The 21,907-nt window shown below is 43.0% G+C and overlaps 1 protein-coding gene across 5 annotated transcripts; it reads right to left on the bottom strand.

Moving 5' to 3' along the window:
- Positions 1 to 332: 332 nt before the first annotated feature.
- On the bottom strand, positions 333 to 20,924 carry cpt1ab (carnitine palmitoyltransferase 1Ab (liver)). Of its 5 annotated transcripts, none has more exons than XM_031564356.2 (19): positions 20,805 to 20,924; positions 18,109 to 18,271; positions 17,729 to 17,871; positions 15,893 to 16,064; positions 15,468 to 15,569; positions 14,988 to 15,125; positions 14,816 to 14,893; positions 12,892 to 12,999; positions 12,304 to 12,391; positions 8,347 to 8,542; positions 7,816 to 8,004; positions 7,451 to 7,556; positions 6,928 to 7,044; positions 4,566 to 4,730; positions 2,933 to 3,064; positions 2,608 to 2,760; positions 2,346 to 2,459; positions 1,851 to 1,943; positions 333 to 946 (listed from the first exon to the last, which is right to left on the bottom strand). In XM_031564356.2, the coding sequence occupies exons 2-19, from the start codon at positions 18,247 to 18,249 to the stop codon at positions 860 to 862; spliced, it is 2,322 nt and encodes a 773-aa protein (XP_031420216.1). In that variant the 5' UTR covers positions 18,250 to 18,271; positions 20,805 to 20,924; the 3' UTR covers positions 333 to 859. The 5 variants fall into 5 exon arrangements, with proteins under 5 accessions (XP_031420216.1, XP_031420219.1, XP_012687850.2 ...); XM_031564359.2 differs by lacking the exon at positions 12,304 to 12,391 and adding an exon at positions 11,654 to 11,738; XM_012832396.3 differs by having other exon boundaries at positions 18,109 to 18,267; positions 20,805 to 20,903.
- Positions 20,925 to 21,907: the final 983 nt, after the last annotated feature.

The following is a 21,907-nucleotide window of genomic DNA, read 5'->3' as shown; positions in this document are numbered from 1 at the left end:
AGTCTCCCTTTGAACATTCAGATATAGGGCATATGAGCACCACACAGACCTGTGGCAGCAGTAATGCTGGCGTTTGGAGTTAACTGGCCATTAACGGAGGACAGCGAAGCCAATCAAAAGTGCAAAGGTCAGCTGAGATGAAGAGACTGAGCTGAAGGTACTGCTAGTAAATATTGCTACCACAGAGTCCTGGTACACCCCCTCCCTCCACACACACACACACACACACACACACACACACCCTTGTCAATGCCAGTGCATTATGCTCTCATTCAACAGGTGCTACATCAGGCATGGAAACAGGTGCACCATGACCCCCCCCCCCCCCGCCCCCCGCCCCATCCCCCCTCCTTCGCAGCTGGCGACTATACCCACCACTACTGTGCTTAGTGAGGCACGTAAAAGTGCTGAGTCACAGCTACAGGTTAATCAACATACAGTAACTATTTGTGTCGCTGAAGAGCATGGCAGCTAAGAGAGAGGAGACAGCTGACTGGTCGGTCCTACAACAAAGCAGCGGGGTGACTTCAGTAGGGCTCTTACACACACTGGTAAGGCTCGGGCAAGAGCTCCCCAAGATGGCTGCAGCTCCCTCACTGCCCCCCCACCCCCTCCCACTGGCCCTTCAGTCCCAACCCTTATACAACCCTTTTGAATAAAAACAGACCAAAAGACGAACATCAAACATTCGTAATGAAGTAATGCTTCACTTTTTTTCCTCCTAGTTACCTTTCATAATTATTTGAATTGTATAAATTAAATCCAACAGTGTATCTGTACAGGTTCGAGAAAAGATTCCATCTCTCTCTGTACCTATTTTTTTAAGTGTCCTCCTTTGTTTCAAAAGCAAAGAGAGAGATCATTTGACATTTTTCTTATCAAGCTGAAAGAGTTCCAAAATGTCACGCATAGCCTGTTTGATTTTGGTTCCAAAGCGATGAGAGTCCTGAGAACAGAAAGAGCCAAAAAAAGAGGGAGAGGGAAAGAAAAGAAAAGAAAACAGATATCTTTTAGGAGATCTCAAAGAAATTGTGACCGAATTATCAAAGGTTTATCGTTTGTCAATTATTGTGCTGCCTTTAGTGTCCATTCTGATGTTTGTCTGTAAAAACATTTTCTTTTCTTAATTTGAGTAACCCAATGCGTTTTTATACATGTCTGTGAAATAGTATTTTTAAATACACCAATGACATTGCTTCTTAATTAAAAATGTTTGTAGGTAGTCACATATTTACATGGTGATGGAGGCTTTATTTAGCTTTTGCTAGTTTTAATGAAACACCATCAGGCAGCACACTAAAATACATGTGCATACTCATGCCAAATGCTGTGTCACTGTATACCCACTACTGTATATATCTCACCCTTTTTTGTGTTATTTAGATCAAATCAGGGAACACTTTAACACAAAATGGCTATTATATCATATATGTCATATCATGGCACATATCATAAACCAAGATTAACTAGATATGAGACATTTCAACGTATACTGGTCATTTACTTACTCAACCAAGTTACTGTGATATAAGTGTTACAGTTTCTTACACACAAATGACATTTATGTCACTTATCTACAACTTTTACAATTATTAAGATAATTTCATTATTTCTAATTATTAAATAAGTTGATGTTACTTGACATTATGGTTTGGCCTTTGGTGTGCCCTTGCCCCAAAAAGGTTGAAAACTTCTAGTCTGTATTATTCTGTGTTATTTTTTCTAATTAATTTCTAAAAAGCACTTCCTGAAACTTATTAGAAAGTGCTATATGAATAGAGCTTCTTGGTGTCATTACTAGGTCTGTCCTCAATCACACGTCATGGAACTAATGTAACATGTGTACTCACCGTCTCAGGGCTTGATCTTTTGCTCGATATGTGGAAGTTAATCAGATCTTCCCCAACAATGATATAGGACACTCCATAACCATCATCAGCCACCTACAATGAGGAGCAGAGGAGCAGACAGTCATCAACTGCCTGTCTGAGAGGGGCCTTCAGGCCCAACACCTCTCTATGACACACCTTCAAATTTAGCCTTAAAAAAAAAAAAAACAAGCCGTCAGTAATTAGCAGTAGAGAGAGAAACTAGGTAATTCAATTCAATTGTATTTATATAGTGCTAAAACAATAAAAAATTTCTCTTGCTGTATTGGGCAGAAAACACATTTTACTGAACAAACATGAGGGGCAAATGCAGTAATGTGCAGTTATGTGTTTCTTTCATATTCATGCACACATGCTCTCAGGCCTCGTGACATGCCATGAGTGTTGATCACGAGTGGAATCAAAGATATTTAATCATAGGAGCCCCTCCCATTAAACTTCTTTGGTGGGACTCACCGGGCCAAAGCCTCCTCCGCTGCTCACATACTCAGGGTGGTTCTTCAGGTCGAACAGTGCCACCTGCTGGACGGGAGTCTGACTGGTGGACAGCCGCCAGGGCTGAGACAGTACCTGCACGCACCCACACACACAGAGCAGAGGAGAGGAGTGAGAGACAGAGAGAGAGAGAGAGAGAGAGAGAGAGACTATCAAACCCTTGCTTTGAAAACTTGTGGTTTAAGCTCAGTTCTTCAGGAAAGTCAGATCCAGCCACACAAACCTCCTTAAGGAAAGGCGACTCCTCTCCCAGGTACTTGGACACCAGGTAGAGACAGAAGAGGTGGCGGTCAATGCCCTTGCCTGTCATCGCCAGGCGGTACATGCTCTGATGCTTCTCTGCAGCCTCCTTCAGGAGCTTCAGCTTCTCTTCTCTCTGGACACAGAGGGAGACATATAAACAAACAGGGATGCAGGAATCATTCTATATAGATGAGGTTTGTGTGTCTGTGTGTGGGGGCACGTAATACAGTGGGGTGAAACTGAGACGTGTGTGTGTGTGTGTGTGTGTGTGTGTGTGTGTGTGCGTGCGTTCTGGGGAAGTATACCGTTTCATCTCTCATCATGGCGCGTACGAAGGCACATGATTCCTGTGTACAGGAGCGCACGGTCTCTGTGCGTCCCTCACGGAACAGGCGCGTCATGGAGGCCTCGTACGTCAGGCAGAACTTCCCCTTGTCCTGCAGAAGCATGTCAGTGATACAACAGCACATTTAAAGACAGATCACCCTCAATGGAACACTTGGACAGATGCACAATTGTGAATTCTGAATTAAATCTGCATGTCGTGTTCCTGTAGGTCAACCTGTAGAGCCTACTAACAACACCAAGGCCATGGCTTTGGGAAGCTAGGGGGAAGACTAAGGAAGAGGGGAAACTAAAAACAAACAAACTAAAAACACAAAACACAAAAACAAAATGATCTCAACTTGACAATGGCAAATGCTAGCCAGACAGAGAGAAGCAAATTTGAAGAGGCACTGCGTCTTTCAAATCAATTGTGTGGGAACATTTACAATTTACGTTACAATGTCCCTTCCCGCACACATTTCAGCTCTAAAGCTGAAACACCAGAGAGAGAAATTGAAAAGGAATTGATCCGGACCCCCTGTCTACCTCTCCCCTAATAGTGGAACCTCCAGAGGAAGAGAAAGGTACCTCACTGTAGTAGAGACAGAAACCAAGCCTAGGGAGTCATGCTGACATTTTTCTGAATAGAACGTTTTATTTGTCTAGAGGCAAAATAAATTGTTTATTGTTTAAAGGGTGATTACATTTTTTTCTTAAATATAAAGATACCGAAACCGTATTATTACCGTGGCCCAAAGAACATGATACATACCGAACCGTGGGCCCACGTTGCATTCCTACTAATCTAATCATATCTGGTAGACGAAACAGAATGAGTGAATGGCTCATGTGATAAGATGGACAGCTGTCGGGGGGGGGGGGGGGTCTAGCGCAGTTGTCGTTATCACTACGGCACACATGGACAGTCATTTTGGTTGTTTTATTGCTCTGAGTCTAAAAACGTTTCTGTTCTTTCCTCAGTGAGATGTTCCCGTTTGCATGAATCCCTTTAACAAAAGCCACCGGATGCCAACTCATGGATGTGGAGAGAGACACGTGCTCCCAGTGCCTGGTGTGGAAACTATCGCTGCACCCTTGAAGCGTCAGAAGACACACCCTACACCCTGAGTTTGCCCCATAGCTGCTTATTTGAGCTGAACATGCAGACCGCTCACAGTGAGAATCCAAGGAAGTTTGTGAAGAGTCGGTTGGTTTGGGTGTGTGTCTTTCTCTCATTAAATTGTGCAACATCACCAACATTCCAACATTTTATCTAGTGTGTATGTTAGTGTGTCTACAGGTGTGTGTGAGTGTGAGACAAAGACCTATTAGAAAATGACTATCACTTCAAGTATTGACAAGCTCAGAAAGAAATGCTAGTTGCGTAAGGTCTGGTACCAGAAAGCTAGTGTACAATGGGAACAAAATCTGCCTTCATTTGTTGTGATGTGTTACGGTATATGAATAGAGATATATACACTCATTCCTTAGTGACATACATACAGTATATACGTATATACCTATGCATGTATGTATGTATGTATGTATGTATGTATGTATGTATGTATGTATGTACAGTTTAGTACTTGTGAATGAGTGCATGCCTCTCACCCTGAAGTGTGCGAGCTGAAGGGTGATCTGAATGAAGGCGTCGGGGCTAATGCGGCACTTCTTGATGAGGCCCTTGCCAAAGTCACTGAAGGGGATGATGTGGCAGTCCACGTCGTCAGCCAGGGCCGTGGCTACATTCAGAGAGCTGTTGATGACGTTTTGGCACTGTGGGGACGCCAGCGAAGCATGGCATGAGTATAGAGACATCAACTAGCCCAGTGGCAGTGCTCCTGCGGATCAACTGGTAGAGCAAGGTGCTAACACCTCTCCCGCTATCTCCAAAACCAGGGAGCACACGTACGGGTGTTATGTGCATGTGCACTGTACTCTAACTTGTAGACAATGTACTGACTTAATAAAATGGGTTTAATAGTTACATTCATTTTATTAATCTGGTTGTGTTAGATCAGGGGTTCTCAAACTTTTGCAAGCTGGGCCCCCCCAAAGTTGGTTAGGGGTAGTCGGGGCCCCCCCATCCCCCGCGCCGCCCGCGGCCCGCCGCCCGCGGCCCGCCGCCCGCCGCCACCGCCCTCAACTACACCACCATATATAGATAGATAGATAGATACCGTAGATAGCATATTGTTATTGATAGGCCTGACATGTCAAGGTTAGGCTATTGTTATTGTTAGGCCCATACAGACAATTATTATAACTATTTATTATTATTATTGTTATTATTATTATCATCAGTAATAGTAGGCCTATCAGTAGGCTATTCATTATTATCACCATCATTATGTTAATATTATTATAATTAATGATTATCGACCAATTATTATTATTGTATTATTATTATCATCATAATCATAATAATAATTATCATTATCATTATCATAATAATAATAAGTATTATTATTGCTATCATTAGGATACTGTTATTATTATGGGCCTCTTGTGATCTTTACAAAAAAAATCCTACAGGTCTGTCAATGTGAGACATGAGCCTGCTTTGCACTGCAAAGGTCCTCAAATCTTGGGGCAATGTTTGACAAACATATCCTCAGGTCATCCTCGATCTGTGCGCGGTTGCGGTATTTAGTTTTGAGCGCAGTCAGTCTTCGACGCGAAAAGGAGGAGCATTTCTAAGGCTATAACGCAAAGCTGATCATTGCTACCCAGAATGACGAAAGAGGGGAGATGCTTAAGTCTACTGTCACTCTTCAGCTGCTCTTTCATGTCTGATGGAAATGGATCCCGAACTCATGCCAAATAACGGTAGTCCTCTTTGTAGGACCCAAACTGATTTCTGATATTCAGCGAGATACTGACATCGGTATTGCGCTGAGTTTAGCTCCTGTCATTATTCTACACTTGTTGTGCGGCCGGCAAAATCAGTGTTTCGGCAATTGTATGGGGTTTGCCAAGCTTAGCAATTCTATGAGCAACTACATAAGATGCCTCCAGACACTGCTTGGAGATGGTGGTTCGTTGTTGCTGGAGGCCATCACGTTTATGTTTAAAGAAGTCCACAGGCTTCTCTTTCTGACTTTTACGAATCAGAAACTTGTCCATAGTTGTGTTTGTTTGCTGATACAGTGTGTGTGAAGTTAATAAAGTTCTCATTTCAGTTCGTCGTGTTCTTGTATGTGTGGTTGTGAACGACTTGCACACGAATAATGGATAAGGCTGTGCTAGGCAATAATTCCTAACAAAACGAACTGTACACAATGTAGACAGGGACAGCACAAAATAGTATTCAAGTGCTGGTGTTTTATTTGTTGCAACACGGTGGATGATCGAAAAATGTAAAGGTAGATGTTAAGGAGAAAAGGGCTAGCTGCAGTTGAAAGAAGGTAGCTAGCTAGGCTAGCTCTCGGGGCTACGAGCTTTTTCAAAAGACTGGAGCAAATTACTCCTTAGAATAGGCTACGAATAGACCTACTGCAAGTGCAGTAAGGTATTACTAAGGAAGGAGTGAGTCTTTAAAAAGACTGTTTATTAAGCAATGAATATCTGAATGATAGAGGAAACAAGAGACATTGAACAAACTCTGCAGAGTGTTGTCTCAGGGTGAGCGCTTACCATGCCTGCGGTTTTTTTTTATACTCGGAAGCTTGGGTGCAACTCGCGTTCAAATGATAAGACTCCGTTTTGATTGGTGGATCAGGAGCAAAACAGTATTTGATTTGTTTGGGTCAGTCCAGCCCCTTGCATTTCGCCACTGAGGGAGCTTTCACTAACCAGTGACAGGTCGGCGGTCGTTTTTTTTTTTTTCTCCGTCTGTGACATCGCGCCCCCCCTGGAGCGCGCCCCCCACTTTGAGAACCACTGTGTTAGATGCATAGGTTGCTGTATTATTCAATCATATTGAAATGTGTAGTCTGGAAACAGTGACAGATGCTAGTCCACAGTGCCTCACCTCTTCTGGGATGTCCCACTGCAGCCTTTGGGGCCCAGGCAGGTTGGGGTGCATTTTGCCCTTGCAGTGGCCATCTTCTGCATAGCCCAGATTTACAGGGTCCATGGACAACACATGCTACAACACAGCAGTTATTTTTTATCAATATACAACTCTTTGCGCCTAGACCATATTCTAACACAAGTCATATACATAAACTCATATCTAAACTAAACTTAAAAGAAGTATCCTTACTGTGAGGTTGAGTTGAAGTCAATGAGCAATGTTCAACTCATCCACTAACAAAAAGCTTTGCCGATTATATTCTCATCTGTAGCATGTAACTTACTGACACAATACACTAGAGTTTCAGTGCAATTCAGTGACTTTTAAATGTAATTTCAGCTTAAAGTGGCCCTTTTCACTATTTTGCCTTTGAAAAATCCTTTGTTTTTGTAGAACATCTAAAACCCCTGTGACTGTTGTATTTGTAACTGCAGTGGGGTGAACGTGATTGCGCCTTCCTGCTTCTATCATGCTCTACCTCCCAGAGATGGCCAACGATGGGGGCGTCGGCCCATGCGTGCTCCGCATTCAGACCCATGGTTCCATTTTTGAACACGATGAGGTTGAAGGACTTATCAAACCACCTGGATGGAGAAACACAACAAAGGAAATCCTCTAGCCTTTTCTGACCATCCTTTTATTGTGGCACAGATTGAAGTTAAGGACAGATTGGCTATTACAGATACTTCAGATATAGATGTTTGTATTGGCTACTGTCCAGCTACTCTAGCAGAAAACCAAACAAAAAACACAGTTGATTATTTACCAATGAAATAAGAATTTGACAGTCACATACACTTTTTAATATCTGCAATAGCCTACTGTAGATCCACATGGACTCACCTGTCGTAGCACTTTCCGTGAAGCAGGGACTTGGCATAGCTGTCCAGGGACTCTACGGGGTTTGCGGTGTCGTAGCGCTGCTCCGTGTCATCCAGAGTCACAACGAAAGCAGCCTTCTCTATGGCATCCAGCGACTGCTTGTTCTTCCCACGGCTGAAGTATTCTGTGCGTGCGTTTGCCCAGGGCACCCTGGGGACATGCGGTGGGGGGTGTGAGGGGCAGGAGAGAGAGAGAGGGGGCACATGAGACGCCACATCACATGGAAGAATAATGAACTTCTAAGAAATACAACAATTTGTTTTCAGTCAATATATTTCTGAAAATAGCTGTCTAAATATTTTTTTCTTTATTGATATGGCATTTTATGTAACACAAACATATTCTGACATATAGCCCTTGTGTAAGAGAAGATGACTTCAAATGAAGAGGCAGTATAAAATAAAGTTTCTCTCTCAGTAATTGATCATAAAAATGAGGCAGAATTCCTGTTGATGTTTCCTGGCTCACTGTCTGTGTTTGAGGCGTCCCTACCTCTCTCCGGCAGTGAGCGCGGCCAGCGTGTGTTCGCCGGGATGTGGGTCAGACTTGTCGGCAAGGATGCGCTCCATCTGCTGCTCGATCTCCCTGGGCAGGAGCAGGCGGCCGTCGTAGAAGACGTACACCTTGAAGTAACGGCCCCTGTGGAAGACGGTGATGTGCTTGCTCTCTGCCTCGTGCTGGATGGTGTCTGATCACACAGCCGGTCAGGAGGGCAGAGTGGGAGGGAGAGGAATAGGGATGAGTGGAAGGCATCTATATTTCTCATATACAGTATGAAACAGACTAACTGGAACTTTTGCAACAGGCACAACACATATTAACTGAGTCTCAAAGAGCAGAAGGCAGAACATAATTTAGCTCAGTCCCATCCACAAATGGCCCAGTAAGAAATTCAGCTTCAAGTCTGAACCTGAACTACTAAACAGCTGGATTCGGTTAGGCGTTACACAACTGCTGAGGTCACTGTAGGAGACTAAGTTCAGTCTTGCTGAGACACCACAGAGGCCATTTTTGGATGAGGCTGATCAACTACTTGTTAAGCTAATGAATTCTAACTGACTGATGCAGATAATGAAGCAGGGATGGAAGGGGGAGAAAATGGAAGGAGAGAAGATGAGTGGATGACCCCATGAAGGAAGCTCTGATGGTTGTTCATTCAGATCCACACCAAAACAGGGAAAGATTCCTCAGTGGTTCCCAAAAAAATCGTTAGTCAGATACTGAGAGATCACATGCAGCAAACTGGCACACTTTGCCCTCAGAGCCGGCCGGTGTTGTGGTGTCCACAATCTCATTTGTTGACTGATTTTGGACACAGGACCAGGATGAGCTACAAAATATGTCCAGAATGGAACAGAACTAGCCCCTTCCTAAATATAACGTTGGTCAGTCACAGGCATTAGGCATTTCGAGCCCCTCCCTTCAGTGTTCAGCCACAAGTCCCACCCAGTAAAACACAAGCTATAATTCTGCATACCTGATCTATATATCTATCTGTGCACACAGATATCTTGTTATGCTGAGTACCAAAACATAACATATAGATTGCATTGCATCCAGAATGTCCCTTTAAGATCATTTATATTCAGTTTTGTTCCCTTTTTCATGTCGGGACGCATGTCTAATGTGTGATATCTCCCAACTGTCCCTGTGCCATTATCATCCATGAAGTGTACTTTCTGTTCTATGTGACACAGCAAAGCAGGTCATACTCAGCCACACCCTTACAGGAACAACAAGTCTAACTCAAATGATAAAACCTAGTTAGAAAGTAAAATACTATCTCGATGACATCCTCCAGGCGGGAAACCTAACTGATTAAAACACCGAGGGCTTCGGACCATAGCAATATCCTCCCCTTGCCACATATACCATGTTTACCATTTACACTGACATCTGGGCCCGTATTAACAAAGCATTTTATCTCCTATATCCTATTCACAAAGCAGCTTTTACAAAGGAAAAGTGAGAACTCCTAAGAGAAAGACTCTGTTGCTATGGTTGATATCGAGTCTCACGCACAATCTCGCTTCCAAAGAGCTTGTTGATTGGTTGAGTGACAGGTCTGTGCTGGTAAGTAGGCATGCACTTAATAGCTGATAAATAAATAAATAGGTGACATAGGCTACACAAATAATAATAATGGAATTTGCTACCCACAAACTGAGTTTCTTTGCAGTTTTAAAAATACATCTTTATGAGAACATGTTTGTGTACATAGGAGCTAGTTTGACTTTACAATCAAATGAATTCAATTTCAGCACTGACTGGGTTGTTTTGGTTGGTTGATCTTATTTTTCCTTACAAGCAATTATTCCATCGTGATTGATATGGTATCTTTTACAGTAATTATGACCGCCACCGCAGCGCAGCAGGATCTTCGGTTTGGAATAGCATTTTTACATATAAAAGTCTGGATAATTAACGTTTTATAGCCCACTGTAGCACAGCTTGCACTGTGGTCATATCTGAATATCCAGCTGAGGAAATTGCATTACAAAAATGATTAAATACAAGCACGTACAAACAGTACTGCTATGAGACTAGACATGGTGTTGCATTCTGAATGTGAGCACATTGTTTACTTTAGTGAGTTAATGAGTCCCATTGATTGAGCATGTCTTTGAAAGGAAGAAGCTAAAATATGTGGAACAGGTAGCGAAAGCGAGGGAGCAAGGTTGGCAAGCACACACAAGATAAGAAGAGATAGGTGTTAGAGGCTTTGTAGCTAAAACAACCACAACTCTTCTGTTGGATTTTGGTTTTCGAGGCTGTCTGAGGCTGCTGAAAAACCACACCAGTGGTTGTGGCTGAGGCAGTTACAGACCAGTTGGGGCCATGGATTAAAACCTCAACATATGTGAAATCTTGTTGAGGGTAGGTCTGGACCTAATTCAACGAAACACTGATGAAGGAAGGTGCCTGCTTGAAAACCCCAGTGAAATGCTCACAAACGCAGCTTTGTGGTTTTATGGTTGGGCAGCCATGTTTAGCTGTTGTGGGCTACAAACAGCGCATGCTGTACTGTGCTGTGAAGGAGTGCTATTTAATGTACTATTTGTTGGCTATTCAAATACATTAATGTAGCTTATTGCATTATGTATTGATGTAGGGTGACTCCTGTAGGCAATTTCCAGGTATTAAATATGTCATGTAAGCACAGGATGATTGGACGGTGAGTTGCTTCTTGTTGTGCATGCTGTGCACGCAGGAGGTGTTTGTGCCCAGGGGCCCTTGATGGTCATAAACCATAAACTATGCCCTTTCTCACACTCGCGGCGGTCATCTGACTTACACACTGCTATGCGGTATGTCTAGTTCTGCTTCTGAATTTCAAAACATTGTAACATGGAATGATAGAAAAGGACATTTTCTGTTTGTTTGGGAGTTGGCCTTAGTGAGTTAGCAGTCCTCTCGATTACTTCTTAGTTCTCCCAGACTTAGGTGCAACTTTTTGCGGTAAGGGGCTTTGTGAATTACTCTTAGTCAAAAAAAATTCCCAAAGTTAGGACTGACACGTCCATTATGTTAAGGAGTTTCTCCTAAATTGGCAAGTTAGGGGCTACTTTTAGCCTTAAGATGCTTTGTGAATACGGGTCCTGACTTCCAAACCACATCCAATTAATCAGTCCAATTAAATCAGTAAGACAAAAATCAGCTGCAAACGCAGGCTCCATTGCGGTGAGGTGTATGACCCTGCATGCAGTGGCTTGTTGTTTCAGGGCCAGGCGATCAGTCTGAATCAGGGTTGCGGGAGATGCAGGACAGGAAGGGGGGAGGTGGCTCTGGGAGACTCTACCTGTGTCGACCCCCGGGGTGCGACTGGTGTTGAACATTCGCTCGTACTGGGACGAGCACATGGGGATAGTGTTTAGAAGCATGAGCTGGAAAAAGCAAGAACGACGGGGTCAGAACATGAGCAGGAAACAAACGGGGGTGGAGAGAGCCGAGGCTGGGCCTGCTGAGGCAGGGACGACCTGCTGAGACACCAGAGGAGAGAAGGAGGAGGGAGGAAGGGAGACTTTCTGCTGCGAACGAGAAAAATGGGGAGTGAATGGACAAAAACAGAGAAGGACTGGAAGAGAAGGACGGGGAGTGATTTGGCGGATCTGCAGAGTGAAGGAGCATGTTGGGGTTCGAGCATGGACAAACATCCACCCTGTCCATTCATACCACCAGCACAACTCCACCAATGGGAAAGCATCAGCACAAGGCTGGTATCTAAACATTAACTCCCCTAGAAATATACACTCACCTACAGATCAAATCTTAAACCAATAACTACAAAAACAGAATTCAAAGACTTTTCTTTGCTTTGGTTGTGCTAGTGGCCTGGACTGGGGCCAGAGTGGAGTTTGATGAACGGGGGGGTGGGGTGGGGTTGGTTTGAGGATGGTGGATCCGGGGGATGGATCCGCTGCTGACTGGCTTGCTTGATCCTGCTCTTACCTGACTCCTGGCCGGGGACGCGAGACGTGTTAAACATCCGCTCCCACTGGGCCGAGCAAAGCGGCACTCGGTTCTCCAGCAAGTATATCTGCAGGGCGGCCCAACGAGCCACAGAGCAGCATCCGAGAGACGGGGGGGAGGGAACAAACAAACAAACAAACATTTATATGCCACTGGTCACATCAGCATCAAGCAGAGAGAGACATGTGTGAAAGACAGACAGAGATTAAGACAGTAAAAAGGAAGAGGCAGAAAATTAAGATAGAGAGAGAAAAAACAGAGGGTGGGAGGGATATATGTGCTTTTTATAGGAGGGTTTCAGTTCCTCAAGTACTGTGGAGGGAACACTCAGTTTCTCACAGCAGTGTCAATTCATATCACACAGAGTGCGTCTTAAAGAAAGGTACAGAAAGTAAAAAGATACAGCCAAAATGAGTAAATCATAACATTCTCAAGCGTGACATCTGTCTTCCTTGAAGCAGTGATTACAACCATGGCATCGTTGTTTGCTTCGAGTCCGTTCAAATGACTGGGATTAGTCATCAGTTCCTTACTACCTCTAAAGATGGAGAGGAGAGGAGGACCTACCGGTTTGATTTGGGCCCGGTCCAGTTTCCTCCTGTACAGCATGATGGCGTGGATGGCGTTACCTGCGCGGGCAGCCTGAAGGTGGGTGGGGAAGACGTACAGGAAGTCCTGGGTGCAGAGAAGGACGGAGGAGGAGGAGAGATAAGATGTAAGATGAAAAGGGCCTGGCATGTGCAGATGTCACAGTACAATAACAGTGCTAAATGGAAAGGGAACGCAAAAGAGAAACTGATTTGACTGAGCCACCTCTATGGTTCTTGAGTGTTTTGCACAGTTCTGGAAAAACTATGAGACAGATGGGGGAAGTGTTGCTTCCAGGAATCCAGGGTAACATACTATAACACAAACACACACCAACACAAACACACACACACACACACACACACACACACAGAGGGTAACCAGGGTACCAAAACAACACATCTCAAGGCTCAGGGCCCGTATTCACAAAGCATTTTATCTTACCACTAAGAGTACACCAAAGTTGCACTAAAAGTTTCTAACGAGAAGTTTTCTCCTAAATCCTATTCACAAAGCTGCTGCCACCAACTTTAACAAAGGAAAAGTGAGAACTCCTAAGCTAAGAGAAAGACTCTGTTGCTATGACTGAGGCCAAGTCTCATGCACAAGCTTGCTGCAATGACCTTCATGATTGTTTGATGATTGACAAGTCTGTGCTGGTGAGTAGGCATGCACTTAATAGCCTATTGCAAAAAACAATAAATATTTGACAAATTAAATAATAATGGAATACGCTGCCCTCAGACAGAGTATCTAAGCACAGTTTTCAAAATGCATCTGTATGACAATGAGTTTGTGTAGACAGGAGCTAGCGATAGTTTATTTGTACAAAGACGTTCCATTAAATTCCATTTCAGCACTGAGTGGGTTGTTTCAGTTTGTTTGTGACGCATTGCATCCCTTACAAGCTCTTTAATTATTCATTGTGATTGAGACAGTATCTTTTCAGTGATTCTGCATCTGCATTCAAATACATTGTAACGTGGACTGATAGAAACTGCCACTTTCCGTAGGAGGGTATCGTGCCCTGGGGCTCTTGATGTCATGAACTGTCAAAGCTCTTTCTCACACTTTGTGCGGAGGTCATCTGACTTACACACTCCTATGCAACATTTCTAGTTCTGCTTCTGAATTCCAAAACATTGTAACATGGAATGATGCCAACTGAAACTGAAACTGGAATTGTATTGTTTTTGTGGGAGTTGGCCTTAGTGTTCAAAAACATTTAGGACTGACACACCCATTATTTTTGGAAGTTTCTCCTAAATCAGCAAGTTAGGAGTTACATTTAGTCTTAAGATGCTTTGTGAATACGGGCCCAGATCTTCAATACCAGTTGAACAAACGGCTCCTGTATTTTACACTCTCACCACCAAAATACGACTGTTAACAGCCAATGATGAGTGCAATAATTTAACTGTAGTTGACCAACCAACCAACATACGCAAATAGGGTTGTGTAGTGCAAACTGCTAAGACTGTCTTAATGCGATTCAAACTGATTTGGGATTTGACACTTAGGTCATAGCAGCAAAGTAGTTAATCCTATTTGGCATTAGACTCAATTAGACAAATATCATCCAAGCTACAGGATTACATCAGAGAGTCATCAGTCACAGACATGTGATTCTGGTTCATCTGACATGTTTTTGCTTTTTCTTGTTGTCTCTCTTTATTCTCTCAGTCATGTTATCATTCTTTAGAGGAACTTTATCATGACTGTGTTCATCAGTAGCCACAAATAAACAGAGCAACTAACTTGTTTCACTTATGGCTGCAGGGTAAATGTGAATAGCATGGTATAGTAGAGACTCATATGTATGACAGTATGGCATAGTAGAGACTCATATGTATGACAGTATGGTATAGTAGAGACTCATATGTATGACAGTATGGACACTTACCATGGCGTAGTAGTTGCTGTTGACCATTATGGGTCCTCTGCCTCTGAGATAAATGTACTCTTCCCACCAGTCACTCACCTACAATATAACAGCAAGTAAAATAAACGAAATAAATAATCAAAAAATGTCAACGTTTTCAAACTTGAAATAAAACAAAAGCTAAGTGACGTACGTAATTTGAGGCCCACCAGGACTTAAGTTTGAGGTACCACTGAAGCCTGGGGCCGAGGTTCTTCTCGAAGTCTTTGGCCAGACCTTCCATCCTTGTGTACTTCTCGTCGTCCATGAGCGGCCGCACTGACTCGAGGTACTGTGGAGGAGACACAAAGGGGGTTGTCTAAATACTCAGCACAGCTCAGGGGCATATCAGGTGATGTTTCTTACTTTTCTTCAGCCCACTGCTTTAAAATTCCTATTTGTCACCCAACATCAAGAGGCCTTATTCATTCACAATGGCCCTCTGTCTGTATCATGTCACTCTCCATGCTCAAAAACAAAAAAGGTGCTTGTGGCCATCAGCTTCTCCTTCTCGACCACCTACAGAGTGTTCATTATAAGCGCCATGGCTTCCTGAGCACTGTTTGAAGGATTGTGGAGAAAGAGAGAGAGAGAGAGAAAGAGAGCGAGAGAGAGCGAGATGAGTGCCTCTTACCCGTGTCATTGTGTCTTTCACGGCGGGGACGGGCAGCCGGGGCAGGGCACTCTGGAAACTGTACAGCATGGGCTTTCTCCCAGAGAACAGCCTGACCAGGACCTGCAGATGATGACAGATCAAACGTACTGCGTGAGCACAGAGCGCCCAAAAAAGCTGTTGTGTACACATGTGCGCTGTGCTTGCTGTGCTGAGTTTGGACATCGGCACTTTAAACAGCTGTGGTGTTGTGCTAAGCACTCGGTTTTAGTTAGGGCAGGGGTTATCAACCATATGTGTCCTATCTATCCCCGCCCAAAGCAAAAAGAAAGATATATTGCCTGACTGTCAGGCAGGGACACATGTCAATCACAATGATATGTTAGTGTCGTCAACCAAGACATTGTCTGAGAACTGAGACTGGCCCTCAGCGGTCTTGTACTGACCATCCAGATGCTGGTTCTTATGGACATACGGCCGTGGGGGTTGTACATCCAGCCGTGCCAGGAGAGAAGGCTCTTCAGCGCGTTCCTCATGATGAAGATGACGGTCACCCACAGACCCGTGCCAACCAGTACGCCCCCGACCACATGCTGGCTGTCGTCTGACATGTACTTACTGCAGAGAGGGAAAAAACACTCAACACAGCAATACTGACAATAAACAAACTGCTAAAAACAATATTGGTTTAAATACAAATATATGATAATTGTGTATTCATACAAATATATATATTAATAATGAGAATTAGTGAATGACCAAATACAGAGGGAGAAAAAAGAGACTCCTTTGAGTTTCATTATCTTGCACAGTGACATTATCATGGCATGCCACATCATAGCAAACAGAAGAATTGACAAAAGCTAATCGTGTCAGGTAGCATTGCATAAATTCTGGTTGAAAGAGAGTTCATGTACTGCTCTCTCACTCACATGCCTAACACACACACACACACACACACACACACACACACACACACACACACACACACACACACACACACACACAAACACAGCACACAAATGTGACATTGCCCTTTTTGCTTCAGCTGCACACGTGTCTCTAGAGAGCAAACTACCTTCATACTTATGTAGTGGATGTTGTAATTCTGAGTACTGTACAACCCACCAGAACCCACTACCCCATGGTGATGTGATTAAGAAATAGTGGAAAAAAACCTGTGAGGAACACTTCCTCCAGATGTTAATATGTGAACAAAGTGAAGCACTTCCAGTAACTGATCTCAATCTTGGATCTGTTTGTACTTTGACTTCACCAGGAAGTTCCAGAGAATTCAGTCCCTAGATATATTGATTCCTTTCAACACTACACCTTTGTCCCATTCCATAAAACAATAAGGACATCAAAAGATTATTTGTAGACAATCATAAACTAAAAACTGTACATTCATAGGTTAAAAGAATAAATCTGCATAGTACCATACTTTCAACATAGTATAATGCCTTTGGTCAGCCCACAGCTATCCATCTCACTATCCCTCACGGCAACCAAGTAACACAGAAGCATTACACAACAGCACCTCCTTCTGGGTTACCGCATGGTAACCTTTCACCTAGTTCTAAAAATAAAACCAAATCAGTCAGAATCATGCTTTGTACACAGCGAAATCCATTTCAAACACTAAGCAAACCAAATTACCAAATCTCCCCATGAATAATACTGTGTACCTTCAGAAACAGCAGCTTATTGATAACAGACTACTTATGTCATAAAAGAGATATGGCACCAGATAACAGTGCTTACAAAGAAAAAGTGGACTCTATGTAAAAAACAGGGAACATCAGGTGCAAATAAAGGCAAACAATAGTCTTCTGCCTGCAATCACTGATATGAAACGTATGGAAAATACACTGTAAGGTCAGATGGCACAACAGCTTACGGTTTTGGGCAAACAAACGCATTATTGACTGAGTAATATTTTCTTTGTTGAACTTTGAACATTAGCACTGCACACAATTTTTTGTATGTGTTAGCAGAAGAACATCAGGAGAAAGTGTAACAATATTGATCTCCTTGCTATTCGACGCTATTCAAACAACTTCAAAAAGTTGACCTACTGCCATCAGAGTTGGAGTTAAACTTAAACAGGCATCCACTATCGCATCCTCTATCACATCCGAATGACTTGGCACCGTCCTCTCAAATCAGTTCAATGTGATTTATTGGCATTACTCATCACAAGGTTGGCAAAGACAGTCTCTTCACGTGGTCTATTCACACAGACCCCTCTAGATCAACACAGAGGATCACAATGGTTTTACCTGACGGGCAAGTGAGCCCCCAGCTTGGTGAAGAGGCCCAGCGTTGGATCCAGCTGAGCGTATTTGGTGGAGGACATGTACCCCACCAACACCACCACCAGCCCAGGCGGGCTCCCGGGGTACACTCCAGTCATGATCCCATTCTGGGTTGGAGGCGAAACAGACATGCCACAGTGTTATTGATGTAAGCTCGGCGGGTTGACATACATTTAGAGCAGCATTACATTATATTACACACCATTCTCGTTTAGTCTTTGTTTCAAAGAATCATTTGTAAACAAATTCTACAAAGGATTCTTTAGAAAATTGTTAAAAAACAACAAAAAACTTTCATAAATGAATTGGAGGTTCCTAATATGTGCAGTTGTAGAGCATCTCACCTTGAACCTGATGAACCTCTTCTTCCACGAGTGCAGGCCGGAGAGGTAGATCTGTCGCAGGGCTTCGTGGCACAGCTGTAGGTCAATGCCATCAGGGGTCACAGTAAACTGGAAGGCCACTGCCTGGTGTGCTTCTGCCATGGTGGCTGCTGGTGCTTACTGTCTGGGGCACATATACAAGAGCAGCACCAGTCAGCTCTAATCTACTCCATCAGTTCATGTCATATAAATACAAAAGCATTGTATTTAGTTCTGTGAACTTGAACATAAATACGCCTGTGACTCTTTGCACACTGTGCACAGACTTACTACTTGCTTTGAAAAAGAACTTTATGAATTGAATTATGAATATAATTGTGATTGTTAGGTTGTACAACAAGTTCCACAAGTAATTTGATCCCAAGGGTATTGACTAGAAGTCTGTCTGAGTAAAAGATAAGGAACTGGTATTTAGCAAACACTTTTATCCAAAGCGACGTACAGACCACTTGCGGCAAACCTGGGTCAACTGCTTAAAAATAGTGACACTAACCACTGCACCACCACACCCTATGTATAGCCTACTACATACAGTATATATATGTATTCTGAGCATACCTAGAATGCATAATAAACGTTCACTGGACAACTTTCAACTTTGACAACTCACAGTCACTTTTGGATTGTCGTCACATCTACTGCTCTTCGTGTGAACAAAATGGTAGCTTTCGTTATCTCTTTGATAAGAAACGTTTTTTTTTTCAGAATCAGAATCAGAAAGGTTTTTACTGCCAAGTAGGTTTTCACCTACGAGGAATGTTTTGTGGTACGTTGGTGCAAACAATAAACATACACAACATTTTCAACAAGGACTGTGAAGAAGAGTGTGAAATCTACTACTGCTATTTCTTTGTTGTCACCGTGAAATGGCACTTTATCTCAAGTTCTTCTTCTGGCCATACAGTTAGGGGACCACCATATCTATTGTGCACTTGATATTTTGTTCTTTTTGGTAGGCATACTGTAATTACAATGCAACAATATCCTGAGTGAGGTGAACTAGTTTGACAGCTTAATATCAGAAGGCAAAAAGTAAGGGGAATGAATATTTCTTAAAGATAACAGGGGGGTATAACTAAGTTGATGCTGAGTTGATCAGCAAGTGATCTGATTCTAATACTCTACACACATAGCCATGTCTACACCTAATCGCCTGTCCACAAGCTAACGTAGTTCGACGATACAGCGTGGCCATGGAAACGGTTTCCTTGGGGCTGAGGTGGCAGAAAACAACAAAGCCATTTGAACAGAACACTGCATCACAACAAATAAGTAGCCTTCATTCCATTTTCGCCAATGTGAATGGAATATTTAATTCAGCAAGCTGTGTGGTCCGCCGCTGCTAAGTGCTTGCAATGAGACCATTTATGTGGGAAATAACTGTTTCATTACTCGAAAACGCAAAACGCAGTTTCCAAAAGATGTTGCCTGAAGAACATTCAGGGTGACGATCCCGACACTTTCTAACATTCCTAACACAGCCTTACCTCCTCTCCACCCTATGCCTCTTCCCCATCCCCCAGCGTCGTTCCCGTGATCACATGACTTGCCGGTGCCACTGGAAACTGGGGGAAAGGTCGTGGCGCTGAGGCATGCGACTGTTAAGGCGATGTTTCAGAAACATCGAGCGTATTGAAGTCGCATCAACAAATAAACCATAAACACATCAACACGCAAGACTGTCCGACATAGTGACGCAAAAATATAGTCTACATACAATGTCTCATGAACTTAACAAAGCTATTGTCCAAGCGCAGCAATTACAATAACCCAAAAGATGTCTAGCTATGTCAAACCATGACAACATCACGGCTCTCCATAGCCTCGCATTATAGCAGCTAGATGGGAAGTTCTTTATGGCCTATCCCCATACTAAAGTCTTACACCAGTTTTTTTTTTATGTATTTATGTTTTTGTTTTTACCTTGAACAGATTTGAACCCCATGTGGAATACAGACACAACCTTCCATTTCATTTAGACACAAGCAGGCCTAGGAGACTAGTCAAAATGTAACACATTAGGCCACTATAAGCGAATAAATTGAAAGAAGAAGCATCTTAGTATGTAAAACCCTCACTGGCCAACGAACACTATGCTAAGTACCTTTCAAATCTTTATTGAGTGACCTCTCCTTGGACTCCTGCCCTCAGACAAATGCCTTTGCCGACCTGGCACAGTTAGCCTACTACATTGTGTAACACTAAGCCGCAACAATCTTTTTGTTGATGATACAATTTATTACACAATTACAACACGGTAAGAACGTGGCCTGCCATCAGGTCCCTCGGAGAAAATCTACACGGGGGCTTTTGTTAACGTTAGGTGACAGTTGCGCACTGTCAAACAAAAATAGTGCAAGTTGATTAAAAGCGGAAACAAAGCTAAACGAAAACATGCGTACGCTTGTGCAAATTTACACTATGTGGCCTTATAACATATATAATAACATAAATAAGCATGATCAACTTTTAGAAACTCACTGCACCTGATACCCAGAGAGGGAAATAAGAGCGAAGGATGCCGGTTAAAGAATCACCACCAGTGGCGCGTTTGCCATTAGCTTTCTGCCATGTTTAGGCTACTTTTCCGTTATATCTTGACATCTGGCCGATAGAAAATACGAAGAATAAAAAATGTTGATATGCCCCGCCCTTACCTGTCAGTTTTCAGTACCCTAGAATGATATGGGAGTGTGTTGAGGTAGGGTTGGAAACACACTGTCGGACTGACCGAGTTTACGCGCTGGATGAATGAAAGTGAACGAGGACATCGTAAAGGACCGCCCATGTTCAACGTCACATTTCAAGCCATAACATTCAAACCATGATCGATGTAGGCTAGGCTACTCTTTGACCCTAAATTATTCTTGCGTTGACCCAGGCGCAATGCTACTTCCTTGTTCATCCAACCGTGGTGGAGTGTGTGACAATATAATATTAATGGCCTAAATACGTTTTTACAAATGAACAGTTTGCAGTGTTTATTTGTGCTTCCATCCATAGTAAAACACGACTACCCCATAATACACTCCAATACTGTGCTGTCATAGTCTGGTGCAGTGTGACACATATAACCCTATAATAGAATAGATTAAAGGACTGCTTAATGATACATGGGTGACAGATAGACAGAGAAGAAAGAGTGGAAATGGAAAGGTTTATTTTGAATAACATGTGAGTTATCTGGCAGACTAAGCTTTAATACTAGCATAACTAAGAATAATGTACAGTTTAGCACCACCTTCATCAGGGCAGGCAACAGTGTCCTTTTTTTCACCATGAGAGGCATGTCAGTGTCACCTGAAGGTAACATCAAAGACGGTCCTTTCGACCAGAGACTTCCTGGTTAGACTTCTGTGCGTCATGGATGGTGAGGCTAGAATGTGATCTTGGACACAAAAGCAGACACGATAAACAAGTTCTTATAAAAACGAAACACTAAAGCAGGAAATCTTAAAGCAAGCAATCTTAGAGCAATCTTAAAGCAGGAAGCTTTAACAAACAGTAGCCTGAGAACATGAACAGGAGCAAAATAAAGGCACTCACAGACCTGGCAGAGAAAGCATGCAGTGGCAAGATCCACTTTAGCAAAAATGTTAAATACAGAGATCCAAACAACAGGCAAAGTCATAATCCTGATACAGAGTCCAAAGTCAAAATACGAGCAGGACCCAGAGTATAGACACATGAACAGTGGCGGCTCCTGAAAAAATTCTCAGGGGGGGCAATTTTTTTGATAATGATTAAGGCGACCCATTCA

This window comes from Clupea harengus, chromosome 3 (assembly GCF_900700415.2).
Source record: "Clupea harengus chromosome 3, Ch_v2.0.2, whole genome shotgun sequence".
In the NCBI taxonomy this organism is placed as follows: Eukaryota; Metazoa; Chordata; class Actinopteri; order Clupeiformes; family Clupeidae; genus Clupea; species Clupea harengus.
Note: the sequence above shows the minus strand (reverse complement) of the source record. Positions and strands in the feature narration are given on the sequence as shown.